Genomic DNA, 13733 nt, shown 5'->3' on the forward strand with positions numbered 1-13733 from the left:
AGTACGTTTGCTGTGGCTCTGAGGTCCTGTGTGAAGACCAGGACAGGCACATGCAGTGTCTGGCCCTGGGGTCTGAGGTGCCGTGGAAATATCAGGGGAACGCTGGTCTCCAGCTGACCTGCCTCAGGACTCAGGAAGCAGGTCCCAGGACCAGCACCCACAGTGTGCCAGGGCCTGTCAGTGGGCCCTCGAAGACTCCAGGAGCCTGTGGACTGGAGTAGGCCAAAAGATGAGGAAAGAGTTGAGCTGAACTTCAACTCCCAAGAATTATTGGGGATTTTGAAAGGTTTTGACAATATTCAAGAGAAAAGTGGCTCGGAGGCATTTTTATCAATATGGATCTGGGTACTCTTGAGAAAAAAATTCACCTGGTGGCTCAAGAGGGTCAATGGAACTTATCTGCCAGAGAGAGGTGGGGGTGGGGTGAGAGAGAGAGAGAGACCCATGAAAGCTCAGGGCCCCAGGACTAATGGCCATGAAGTTTCCTTGGGCGCTAATTGGAAGCCAGGAAGCCACATGTAAACAGGGCCTTTCCACCTGCCCCAGAGCCTGCCTGGGTGAGATCTAGCCCTGAGGAAAGGCTGAGCTCCAAGGGGACGGGCATATGGTCCTTCGTGGTGGGGTGGGGCATTTGGTTGTGTTGTGGTATGTGGTGAGCTATGGTGTGGGGACCCACCCTGTCTCACTGTGGCTTCTTCTCTCCCAGGATCCCTCATGGAACCACCGAGTGTATCGACTGGCCCTGACCAAGCTCTCCCCTCCTGTCATCCCCTTCATGCCTCTTCTTCTCAAAGGTAATAGGACCAGACATTACCTTCCAGCCTCCATCCCATTATTATTATTTTTTCTATATGTTTTTATTGATTTCAGAGAGAGGAAGGGAGAGGAAGAGTGAGAGGGAGAGAGAGAAACATCAATGATGAGAGCGAGTCATTGATTGTCTGCCTCCTGCTCGCCCCCTGCTGGGGATTAAGCCCGCAACCTGGGCATGTGTCCTGACTGGGAATCAAAAGTGACCTCCTGGTTCACAGGTTAATGTTCAACTTCTGAGCCACACCGGCTGGGCTGCATCCTATTACTCATTTCTGTGCCTGTCTGGATGCCCACCCAACCCTCTCTGAGCAATTCCCATGTGCTGACTCCTTGAGGGGCACTAAGATGAATGAGTTCACAGGCTAGAAGCAGAGTTAGGACATGCAGACAAATATTGGTGACATTAGATTGCCTATGATATGAGACCCAAGAGATACAAAGAAATTACTCCAGGAGGTCAAAGGGGAGCCCGAGGAAGAAGGCAGTGTGAGGGTGGGACAGGACTGAAGCTCATTATTGGCCCTTCGCCTTTCCTGGGCCGCTGAAAGGGAAAGGGGACCTATCACCACAATCAGTTTCTTTGCAGACATGACCTTTATCCACGAGGGAAACCACACCCTGGTGGAGAATCTCATCAACTTTGAGAAGATGGTGAGTTCAAGGACAGTAGTTGTCTACAACTGGAGTGGGTTGGGGGATATAACTCTGACTTTGGGAGGGGGCAGGAGGTGAGAAATGGTCTAACGTTATTAATAATATGAATGTGAGTGCTTATTTAAAAATAACCCTTGCCTAACTCCACTGTGTACTGGAGGCCTCTATTGGGGGCGCTGGGGTGGCAGCCTCAACCAGACCCCCTCCCAGGCCTCCTCCTCTCAGAGCCCTTCCTGGTCTCTGTTCTTCTTCCCACTTCCCGGCTCCTGCTGGGCCTTGGCCTGTGCTGGGGCAGAACAGACATGACCCCCCCCCCCAGCCTCATAGTCTCTAAGAGCACCCCACTCAGAGGGAACTCAGGTTCCCAGCTGCCCCCAGGCCAGGCCAGGGTTCTGCCCCCAGGCCCAGCCTTACACCCTTGCTTTGTGCGTAGAGGATGATGGCCAGAGCCGTGCGGATGCTGCACCACTGCCGAAGCCACAGCAATGGTGAGAGGACCTGTCCCCCAGGGTAGGAGCCCCCCCAGTATCCCCCTCCAGGCTTGGCTCTGTCTCCCTGACTCCCACCTCTCCCCATACCCAGTGCCTCTCTCACCACTCCGAAGCCGCGTCTCCCACCTCCACGAGGACGGCCAAGCAGCGAGGATTTCTACATGTGAGTGGGGGCGGGGTGGGCACCAGTGAGTTAGCCGTGGCTCACATGTGTGGGCACTTGCATGTGTGATACATATATGACACATGCTGATAACTTCACAATACCTCTGTGAAGTAGGTGGAATGTTACCCCAACTTAAAGATGCGCACACGGGCTTGGTGTTGACGTTGCCTGCAGAAGGCCACGCTAGTTAGCAAGAGAGCTGCAACCCAGGCAGGCTTGCTCCAGACCTGCCTTTTAAAAACTGGCCCTCAGTTGCATGAAATGGTATTAATCGTAATCCACAGTTCATGCCACACTGTCATCGTTGGCCTTTTATTGTATTTTATGTGTGTGCTTATTCTGATAATATAATAAATATTTCTGGACCCAGTCCATGCATAAGCACATTGACAACAAAACCTCCTTACGTCATGTTCCCCTCTCCTGCCCCCTGGCCTCCGCACCCGTGGTAACCACTATCCTGAATTTCAGGTTACTCATTGTCTTGTTTTGTTTTTTTAATGAAACTTTTAAAACATTTTTTTATTGGTTTTAGAGAGAGAGGGAAACATCAGTTTGTTGTTTCACTTACTTACACATTCATTGGTTGATTCCTGTATGTGCCCTGGCCGAGGATCAAACCTGAAACCTTGGTGTATAGGGGTGATGCTCTAAGCAGCTGAGCTACCCGGCCAGGGCATTTTCTTGTTCTTTAAGATAGCTTTCTCCCTCCCTCTCTCTTTCTCTCTCTCTCTCTCTCTCACACACACACACACACACACACGCACGTATATCTTTTAAATGCCTCATATTATAAATATATGTATACTTACATACATACACACACAGACATATATATTTAATGACAACAAAATAGTCTTTAGTTTTAGTTGTTTTTGAACTTAGAAAAGGGATATTATGCTATATGTGATATTGGGGACCTGCTTTTCTTGTCTTAACCAAGTGCTTTTCTTCCCCGAGATGGGGGAGGAGGGGTAATGGTCTTGATGGCCCGCACAGTGGGTGGTGGAGGGTGGGAAGTGGCAGGGTGGGTAGCGGAGGGCAATGAGGCCCATTTGCTCCTTGGATGGGGAAGGGATTGGCTCTGCAAAGTGGTGTCCGTCTTCTCCCTGACTGCCTCCCCCATCCTGCCAGGCTCGGAGCAGTCCCTGAGCACCCGAAGTCCAGCCAGCACCTGGGCTTATGTCCAGCAGCTGAAGGTCATCAACAACCAACGGGAACTGTCCCGCCTCTCCCGGGAACTGGAGCCTTGAAGAGGAGGCTGGGGCTGGAGCAGCAGGCACTTCCCGCCTGGAGAGCCAGGGCACGCCTGGGCCGAGGGGCCCACAGGCTGGCCGCAGCTGGGCAGGGCTCTCCAAGGAATGGACTTGAGGCCCTGGATCGGGCAGTGTGGAGGCATCTGTCCCCTGTGATGATTGTCGGCTGAGGAGGACCTCAGAATGGAATGAGCGGGGGACCCAAGCCAAGGAACGGGGGACAGAGAGAGGTCCTGGAGTGGGTGGGAGAGCAGAGCAGATGCTGGGACTCTGTGTTCAATAGAGAGCTCTCCACACCAGGTTTTTTCCAGACTCTGTGCCTTGTGGCTTTGTTGTCCAGCCATCTCCCAGCCCTGTGGCTTGTTTTCGCAGTGGACTGAGAGCGTCTGCATTTGTGTGGCATGTGTGTGGCAGAGGCAGGGCCAGTGGTGGGAGGGCCAGGAAGGGAAGGGGCAGTCCTGCTTTTCTTTCCATACATAGGAGATAAACACTTGGGGTGTGGTCAGGCTGTTTGTGCCAGAGTGGTGGTCCCTGAGGAGCCTTATTGTTACCGTAGACTAACAGAGATGCCTGTGTCTGAGCCCAGCCCTGTGGGGGTGTGGAAGAGAAGGCCAGGAGCTGGGGAGGAGATCTGTGCCCTGGAGTGGACCCAGAGAGGCTAACGGAGCAGCTCCACCGCCCATGTGTGGTCTCTCCGACCCAGGCAGGCCTTCCAGATGGCTGACAGCTATCTACATCTAACCCCCCTGGCCAGCACCTGCTGGAGCCTGGAGACCGTCACCGGCTGGCCAGAGTGGCCCTCTCTTCATGGTGGTCTGAGAGGAGGGCTCTCACAGCTCGGCTACAACTATCTCCTTCCACTGCCTCCTCCTGCTCCACTTGCTGTCCCTCAGCCTGGCACACATCTTGGCCTGTCCAAGGTGCTTGCATTGAACTGAGGCCCCTGGGAGGTGGCCAGTGTTAGAGAAGATGCCGAGGCAGAGGCTTCCGAGTGGAGTCCCTCCCTTGCTAAGGCCTAACAGGCTTCCAAGAAGCCAGGCTTTCTCATCAGTGGTGAGAATGGTTCCAGTAGGCTCTGTCAGCATTGAATCCTCTCTTCAGCATGTCCCCTGGGAACCAGTTACTGAGAGGACCCCTTCTACCTCTCTCTGCTCCCTATGGCCCTGGGCCTGGCAGGTGAGGTGCATGTCTGGCCCCAAGAGGGACCTCTTGGCCTTAGGGTAGGTATCTAGCAGCAGGGTCCAGGATGTGTGGAGGAAGTGGGCCCTGCACTGGCTCAGCAGGTACATCTGCCAGGGCTCAGACTGGACAACCCCCACCCCTCCTCCACCAGACCTCTCATCCCAGTGCTCATGGACACGTGTAAGCTGCTTCTGGGAAGCGTCAGAATGCTTAGCACTAGGCAGCATAACTGGGATTAAACCTCAGGTTTCTCAGTGAATCTGAGCAAGTCAATGAAGAGTTCTCTGCCTCCATTTCTCTATCTGTAAGATGGGTGTGATGATCTTGACAAAGCAGTCAACCTGCAGCTCTGCCTCCACAACCAACGTGATAGCTGTGGACAGTTCTGTGTCCTTAGCCTGACAGAGGGACAGCATCACCTTGGATGACGTCCGGCAGAGCCCTCTCCCTAGGGATAATCTGGGGTGGAGCAGGTGGCAGGGGTAACTATGAGTGGAGGTGGAGGACCACTGGGCACAGAAGCCTCCAGAGCTGAGCAGTCAAAAGGCTGAGCTGAGCTCAGCCTTGGTGAGTCAGGACTCCCAGGGGCTTTCTTCTCTTCTAAACCCATTGTCTGTCAGGGTTTGGCAAGACCAGTCAGCCTGCCACGGCCCTTTACCATCCTTTCAGACTCAAGGGCAGGACCAGCCCTGCAGTGATGGAAGCCAAGCATGGCGGGGGCTGTGCCCCATCAGTGTTTCTCCTCTTTTCTGAGGTCACACCTCTGTCTCTCTGGAACTTTGACAACCTTTGAATTTCCCTTCAGCCTTGGACTGCCCTGCAACTTCCCAGCTGCCTCAGTCTCTTGGGCGGGACATCTTTTGAGCCTGTTGAGAGAGGCCTTGCCAGGAGAACAGGGCCCAGGGTGGCAGGAGGACACAGACTTGGAGCTGGAGGCCCCGGTAACTGGGCTTCATCACGCAGAGGAGGGAAAGTCTCCAGGTCACAGTGACTCTAGCTTTGAGGGGTGTTGCCTTCTGTTTCTCTGATTGCCCAGGGGTGAGGTGGGTGGGGTGTCCTGGCAGCCAAGGCTGTGTGTAGGGGGCTCCCAGCTTGTGTCCCAGCCTCAGGAGAGCTATGATGGGAGGAGGAATTCATGGGATGGCTGAGAGAAGGAAGTGCAAAGTCAAGCCCAGACGGGATGTGTGTCCTATGGGGGAGAACAGAACGGAGCGGGCAACCTCTCTCTCATATACACACGCACCCCTTCCCCTCCCTTACCCCTTATCCTTAGCTTCCCTGTGCAGGCCTGAGGCAGGCTGGGTCCAGGCCAGGACTCTAATTGTGGGGTGCACACCAGGGAGGGGTACGTCTCCAGCAGGCTGAGCAGGATCTAGTGAAGGGGTAGGGCAGCCTGGGGAGTCCAACCCTCCAGTTGCTCCAGCTCCTCTCCCTGGGAGCTCACCCTCTCCTCTCTCCCCAGTCCCACCTTTTGTTTTCTTAGGTCTCTGGCTGCTCTGTTTTCCAAGTTGCAAAGATTAAGCTTCTTTAAAAAAAAATTTTTTTTTTCTTTTTAGAGGGGGGAGAGAGAAACATGGATGTGAGAGATAGAAACATCGATCGGTTGCCTCCCACACACACCCTGAACCTGCAGCCTGGGTATGTGCCCTGACCAGGAATCGAACCCTTGAACTTTTGGTATATAGGATAATACTCCAACCAACTGAGCCACACTAGCCAGGGCAAGATTAAGTTTCTTAATATAGCTGTTATCCTCAGTGCTTACCATGCTAATCAATTTGAATTATTTTTGTCCTTTCTAGCACACTTTCACCTCTATTATCTTATTTTTACCCTGATGATAGGGCTGGTGTTTTTACCCATTTACAGTCAAAGAAACTGAGGCACAGAAAGATTTGCCTGAGGTCACATTACTATTTAATAATAGGGTGAACTTGTGAAAAAGCTGGACGTGTTTCAGCCATGCCCATGCCATGGGCTTGGCCGTCCATGACCTTTCCTTGTGCCCCCAGAGCGCCACATGCACTTTCCCTGAACCCTAGCATTTCATAGACCCAGGCATATAAATTCCCCTTTCCCTTCCACCCTCCCTCCTTTCATTTTGGAATCCTTACTGTGGGTCTGGTAGAGGCTCTGTGAATGAGAAGGCAGTCCTGGCTCCTCAGGGAGCAGACCACCCAGCCGGGGAGATGGATGCAGAACAGGCTATCAGAAGGGAAGATGCCTCAGAGGGCAAGTCCAGAGAGGGGTGGATGCCTAGGGGCTGGAGGGTGTTTTGCTCACCCCCAAGCATTTAGGCCCATGGCCGGTCCTGTGTTGGAGTGCAAGTAGTCAGGCCCTGTCATTGGCCACGCCCCCAGGGCCCCGCACACCAGCCTGCAAAGCTCTGCTTCCCAGAGTTGGGGGTGCTCTCAGCTCCCCACTAGTACAAGCCACCAGAATGTCCTGAGTATCAGATACAAGGGCCGGTGGCCAGGGCAAAATCTCTGGCCTAATAGTTGCTCTTGATCCCTTCCTTCCTTCCGTGGACGTGTAGGCCAGAACGTAAATGCATTTCCAAAATGTGTCCTTATACCCTGCCCAGTACACGGAGCTCTGGGCTTCTCACACATCTGCCAGGGCCACGGGCATGAACTAAGTGAGTGTCCACTCAGGCCTGTCTAGTTGCCCCAGGGACCCCTCTCTGAGGTTCTGGACCCTTCAAGACCTGAGCCTCGCCCTCCTGCTGCCCAGCCTGACAGGGCGAAGGGCTTTCTTCCCCGGGGCAGGTAGCTGCCGTCCCTCCCAGTGATGCTGCTGACACCGGATTGCTCTGAGAGCTGTGCTTGGAGAACTTTGAGTCTGACTCAGCTGTGCTTAGAGAGCGTCTTCTCTCCCAAGCCCAGGGACTTCCTGGGGCAGGCGGCCCTGAAGGAGCTGAAGGAGGCTGCTGCTGGTGGCAGGTGGAACACTGAGGCAGGAACATGGATCCAATGACCCCAGAAGAAGGAAGAAGGCTGGGCTCAGAGCCAGGCCCACTTTTTATTATTTTATTTTTTACAGGAAAGTGTGAGATTCTAGTGTCTCTTGTGTGTTCAGACTCTGACCAGCATGGACCCCAGGCCAGGAACCTGAACACTTAGGACGTTGCCTGACTCTGTCTTTCATGCTCTTGGCCCTTGGGGAGTGCTCAGGGCCTCAGCTCTCTGGCTGGGGTGTGAGTTGTGGGCCGCTGGAGTTGTTTCCAGGCTGCTGAGTGGAGGAGAGTGCAGGCTTTTCTGGCACTCAGAGGATTCTAGTCAGCAGAGGGGTTGAGAGAGTGTGACATTTTGCTAGGACCATAGCAACAGGACACTTAAAGCTTATTTTGCCTTCCAGAAAAGTGCCCTGTAAACCAGAGCTTGAGGCAGCACAGGCTGGTTTCAGGGTGGTCCTCTCACAGTGAGCAGCATGTGGGATGGAGGAGCCTTGGACTCAGCGGCCACATGGCCTTGGGCAAGTCCTTTTCTCTCCCTGGGCCTCAGTTTCCTTATTTAAAAACAGAGATTTGGACTAGGAGGGCTTGGGAATGTGTTCCTGCAATTAGGGTCTGTGACTTAGGCAGCTCAAAACATTAAGGGGGGGGAGGGGGCACAGACCTTTCTTGGTCATGAGGCTGGTGACCCCTCCAAGCATCTTCCCAGCAGTGGCCTCCAGCCAGACTGCCCTTGGGAGGAAGAGCCAGCTGCAAGCACAGTTTTTTGTTTCTTTGTTTTTAAATGTTTTTATTGCTCTGGCTGGTGTTGCTCAGTGGTTATGCCCTCACGTGGGGGGCGGGGGGTGTTGAGGTTCAATTCCTGGTCAAGGGTACATACCTGGGTTGCAGGTTTGACCCCCACCCTGGTTGGGGTGTGTGTGGGAGGCAACTAACCGACATGTCTCTTTCACATTGGTGTTACTCTCCCCCCCTTTCCTCCCTTCCACTCTCTAAAAAGCAGTGGAAAAAATATCTTCGGGTAAGGATTAATAAAAAAATAAATAAGTAAAATATGTTTTTATTGATTTTAAAGAGAGATGAAGGGAGCGGGAGAGAGAGAGAGAGGAACACTGATGTGAGAAACATCCATCCGTTGCCTCCTGCACGATCGAGCCTGCGACCTGGGCATGTGCCCTGACCAGGAATCGATCGGAGGAGACCTTTTGGTGCATGGGATGACACCCAACCAATCAAGTCACAATGGCCAGGGCTAGCACAGCTTTATTAGAAGGGTTCTCAGAGAGTCCCCTGTCCCTAAGTATTGCCTTCTGTAGCTTACCTGAGTCCTGCCTGTCTGTAGAAGGCTCCTGCTGTGTAGGTATATAACTTGAGAGAATGCTAATGGTCACTTTAAGGAGGAGAAAAGGAAAGAGCCTTGAGGCAATGGCATTAGGGGAGTTGTCATGACATGGGGCAAGGGGCAGGGTCCAGAGTATTCCTTAGGTCATATTGCAGTGGCCCTGGGGAGCATAGGGCCCCCCAAGGGAGAGAATTAGAGGGAGAGGTAGGTGGCCAGCTCTACCCACTGAGCTTTGCTGGGGCTGGGCCCTGCAGGGGCAACAGCCTGTGTGCTGGAGGGAGACTGGACTCTAGCGGCCCGCGGAGGAGGCCAGCCTTCTCTGTTTCTCCTCTCTCTTGGTTCTTGGCTTCTGCACCAGTCTGCTGTCGGTAATCTCATCAAAAAAGCACAAGGTGCTAGAGGCTGGAGCTGTGTATTTACTCCCCATTGATGCTCTTGGCTTCCCTTAGAGCAAGGCTTAGCTCCCCAGCTACACCCAGAAAATAGGTGGTCACCTTTGGCAACCAAACCAGGTGAGCTAGACAGTGTAAATCATTCAAGACTCATCCTAGGATGCCCCAAAATTTAAAATGTACATTTATTTTTGGAATTAAAAAAAAAATCACAGTATGTAGAGGTTTAAGAAGCTGCCGCTTTGTGTGTCTTATTAAATGCAGTTTTCCAGGACTTTCCTAATCATCCTATCTAAATTAGGTTTTCTGTGGCCCTATTTTTCCTTTGTTTAATACACACGTATCCGGTCTTGTTATGTGCCAACCACTGGGGTTTTTTTGTTTGTTTTTTCCAAGCACTGTTGGAAGAGTTTTGTAAGTATTAACTCATTCAGTCATCAAAAGAGTCCTGTAAAGTACTTTTACTTGCTCTAAGTTACGGGGAAACTGAGGCATAGAGGTCAGGAAAATTTCCTAGGGTTGAGAAGAACAGCTGGTGAGTGTCAGAGCTCAGATTCGAACCCGGGCTTTAGAACCAGTGGTCTCAGCATTGTGTTCTGCTGCCCCAATAATAGATTTCAGCGTACTTTGCCCACTGTCTACCTCTCTGATCAGACACTGAGCTCCTCGCTCTTGTATCCACTTGGCTTAGCACAGCCCTGTGAATGAAGGCGTGAATGAGGCAGGGGGAGATTGCCCAAGATCCAACTACCTTAGCACAATAATGATAATTTTGACAGATAGCCGATCTTCAGACCATGGGTCTGGAACAGCTCCTGCCAGTCCTGTCATCATCTTTGTGAGGACAGAGCAGCTGGCTGAGCCAACACACCTGGGGCGAGTGGCCAGGGAGGTGTCTCATGCCTGCGCCCGGCTCCTGGTTGGCCTCTGCAAGACTCTGTCTTGATCTTGCCCTTGCTCACGCCCTTCCTGCCTCTCCCAGCCTCCTTGTCACTGTCTGCCTGTCTCACCCTCTTCTCTTTGTTCCCATCTGTGCCTCCAGACCCTCTCCAAAACCACTGGGGTTTGAAGACATGGGAGAGTAATTTTGTTTTCTAATCTCTGTCAGGCAGTGTGGAACAAACATTAGCATAGCTGGCAAGACAGGGAGGCAGGTGTTTATTTTGGAATCCTAAAAAGCTAGATCAAGCTGAGTTACCTGTTACATTGTGGATTCAGAACCTGCAGGAATCCCGGGTTCTCTCTGATCCCTGCGATGGCTGCCCTTTGCAGTGGTGGTGCCAAGGGGTGGCATGGGGGGGGTAGGTCCCTCGAAGTTTCCATTAGGCTCAAATAAACATATAATATAGCTAAAAATAACGTGTTTGCTGTGGAAACACATGAATCCCTAGACCCCATTACACCCACTGCCCTTGAGGTTCCCCTCCCCTCATGAACAAATTCTGGAGCCTCCAGATCTCATAGAGCGATCCACCAACTCTCTCCCCCTTGCTCATGATCTTCCCTTTATAACAAGTGGGGCTGGAAGGCTCTGTTCGTTCGTTCGTTCATTCGTTGATTCATTCATTCCTGGTCCCAGGCACATGTTGACGGTAATCTAACACACATTGGATGACAACGAAACAGTAGAAGGGACCACGAGGCAGGGTATCAGTCTCAAGGAATTTCAGAGGCGAGCTGAAGAAACACCTGTGTGGATGAAAATTTAGATGGCAGTGCAGGGGTTAACCGACAGCATGTCCGTGGCAACACCTATCAGAGGTGGGTGTGATGTGTCAAAGGCACACACAGGACAAATATCAAGAATTGAGTCCATGGGCTGGAGGGAGGAAGCCCGGCTTTGTGGAAGGGTGGATTTGCCCTGAGGCTGGGGGATGAGTAGCAGACGGACAGCCAGACAGCAGGCTGGTGGTGGGAGGGCATTCCAGGCACAGCACTGGCATGGGGCTTGGCCAGCAGAACCAGAAGCACACCCCGGGACTCTGTGATGAATGGCTCTGCTGCACGTCTGACTAATATGCCCAGGGCTGGCCATGAGTGTGATGCTGAATGTCAGGGCTGCCCACAAACCTGAAAAGAAAGGCCTGGAAACCCACATGCAGTCCACAGTATACAAACCAGTGTGGGAGAAAATCACACATGGAAACTTTCTAAGACTCATTGAGTAAGAGGACACGGCAAACTGATGTGGTTCACAAATAATCAGATGTGGGTGACTGTCCTGGGCCTCTGTCCTGGGCACTCACATGCCACAGTGGGATGGATGCTGGAGACCCAGCATCTTCAGGTGCCTGGGTTCCCGTGGGAGGTGACTCCAGGCCTCACCTGAGCTGTGCCAGATGCAGGGTCCATTCAGTCTCTGGTCCTGTGCCACAGTGACTAGGTCCCGGATTTACAGAGGACAAGGGTGGTGAAATAGGCTGGCCTGGGTGTATGTCCCCTGTGTCAGTCTCTCCCACAGCCTGTTGGTCCTGACAGACCCCTGACCACTTTGGTAGCCTAGAGGTGAGTGGGGTCTACTTCCAACAGCAGCCAAATGCTGGGGCTTCACTGTCCTCTGTCCCACCAGAAACCAGTCAGTTCCAAGAATAGCTTTCCAGCCCAGCCTGAACCCCACCAGTCCAGTAACAGCATAGACCAGGCATATAGGGAGCACCCAGTAAACATCTACCGGTGGATTCCCATTCCCCTCGTCGCCGACAGCTGACTGCTTCCTGCAGCCTTGCCCAGGCAGCTTCACCTCTTCCCCACCCTCCAGCCCGCCACAGAGGCTGCAGCTGCAGCCTCTCCTCACTTTCTGGTTTGGAGGAGGCATCTCTCTCGCTATTCTCATCGTGGGCAGCCACCTCCATGCACTTCTCGCCACCCTCTCCCTCCCCAGGTGTCGGGGACCTCGCCTCCTGGGACTCACCTTGCTGGCTGCCTCCCACAGTGGCTCCTTGGAAGAGCTTCCAATCAAGGTGGAAAGTGGATGTGAGGACCTAACTGAGGGAGAACTTCGAAGGATGAGCAGCAGAGTTTTCTGTCCAGACTAGATTGGCTGGGAAGAGAAACTGCCTGTAATACAATGTAATGTGTCCGCCTCTCCATACGTGCAGGGGTGGGCAAAGGCAGGTTTACAGTTGTTCATATGGAAAAGACATACAGGTTAATAAATGATAACACAAGAATAAACTGTGGATTTCGCCTACTCACAACTATAAACCTACTTGTTTTTACCTACTCCAGTATATATATATAGGGTGTCTCAAAAAAAATGTATGCACACTTCAACGGCTGATAATTGCACTTAATTTTCAGGTTTAACTGATTTGAAATAATGGGTGAAGCCAGACTAAGCTTTGAACAAAGAAAGTTTATCCTAAAGGGCCACTAGACTTTTTTATAAAAGATAAAGTTTACACTACAAAACAGCAACAGTTGACCAATTGAGGGCACACAAATACCGAAGGAAATGATTCTTTTTTAAAAAAAATATGTTTTTATTGATTTCAGAGAAAGGAAGGGAGAGACAGAAACACCAATGATGAGAGTCATTGATTGGCTGCCTCCTGCACACCCCTTACTGGGGATCGAGCCTGAAACCTGGGCATGTGCCCTGACCTAGAATCAAACCATGATCTCCTGGTTCAGAGGTTGACACTCAACTACTGAGCCATGCCAGCCATGCCGAAATGATTCTTGATGTTTTCAGTTCCATTGCTTTGTATTATCAGCAGTGCCTGGACCAGAAGAGTCATCATCAGTTTGAAAACAGGCATTGACAAAATAAATTATTCATTTCTGTAGATTTTTTTCAATTTTGAAAATGAGCTCTACATTAATAAATACTGACTTTATAATCATTCAAAGTGTGTATACATTTTTGGGGGACACCCTGTATATGTGCATCTAAGTTATCTGCGAGGCATCTTTGCATGAATGTGTGAATGTATTCACATGTATTGGCTGAATGGACTTTTTTCCCTACTCTTCTATCTACTTTCATCGGCGTTAGCATGTCTTGGGTTGCAAAGTGCTGGGGTTTGGGAATAAGACCTGAGAAGGGGTGACGAGCAGCTCTAAGAGGGTGGGATCCCTTAGCCTCACAAGTATTCAAATGGAGGCAGAACAACCACTTAGGATTGTTTAGGGCGTTGCACCATCAAATGAGAAGTGAAACTAGGTGACTTCTGAGGAAATTCCAGTGAATCTGATTCCAGACCACTTTGCATAGTAATGCAGACAGTGAAATGGTTGCTGCTGTGTTTTGAAGGTGTGATGTTTGGGAGCAACGTGGAGCAATGTGGTGAATTGGTGCTCACCATGGGGGACTCCGGTCAGAGACTTGACTGCATGACATAATAATTGTGTGCTCCTGGGCACATCTTCCAACCTTTCTGTGCCTCAGTTTCCTCATCTGTAAAACAAGGATGACAAGAGTACCTGATAAGGGTTGTAGTGAGAATGAAGTCGAGAGCACAGAGCAAGCTCTTGGGTTGTGA

The 13733-nt window shown here is 51.6% G+C and overlaps 1 protein-coding gene across 1 annotated transcript in view; it reads left to right on the forward strand.

Moving 5' to 3' along the window:
* Window positions 1-13733, forward strand: part of LOC107528219 (uridylate-specific endoribonuclease) — a 49025-nt gene that overhangs the window by 19061 nt on the left and 16231 nt on the right. The window contains exons 24-27 of the mRNA XM_087814698.1: window positions 707-794; window positions 1400-1464; window positions 1901-1955; window positions 2050-2121. Of these exons, the coding sequence (XP_087670824.1) occupies window positions 707-794; window positions 1400-1464; window positions 1901-1955; window positions 2050-2121 (280 nt within the window). The remainder of the gene's footprint in view (window positions 1-706; window positions 795-1399; window positions 1465-1900; window positions 1956-2049; window positions 2122-13733) is intronic.

The sequence above is a fragment of the Miniopterus natalensis genome, chromosome 2, assembly GCF_054644295.1.
Source record: "Miniopterus natalensis isolate mMinNat1 chromosome 2, mMinNat1.hap1, whole genome shotgun sequence".
In the NCBI taxonomy this organism is placed as follows: Eukaryota; Metazoa; Chordata; class Mammalia; order Chiroptera; family Miniopteridae; genus Miniopterus; species Miniopterus natalensis.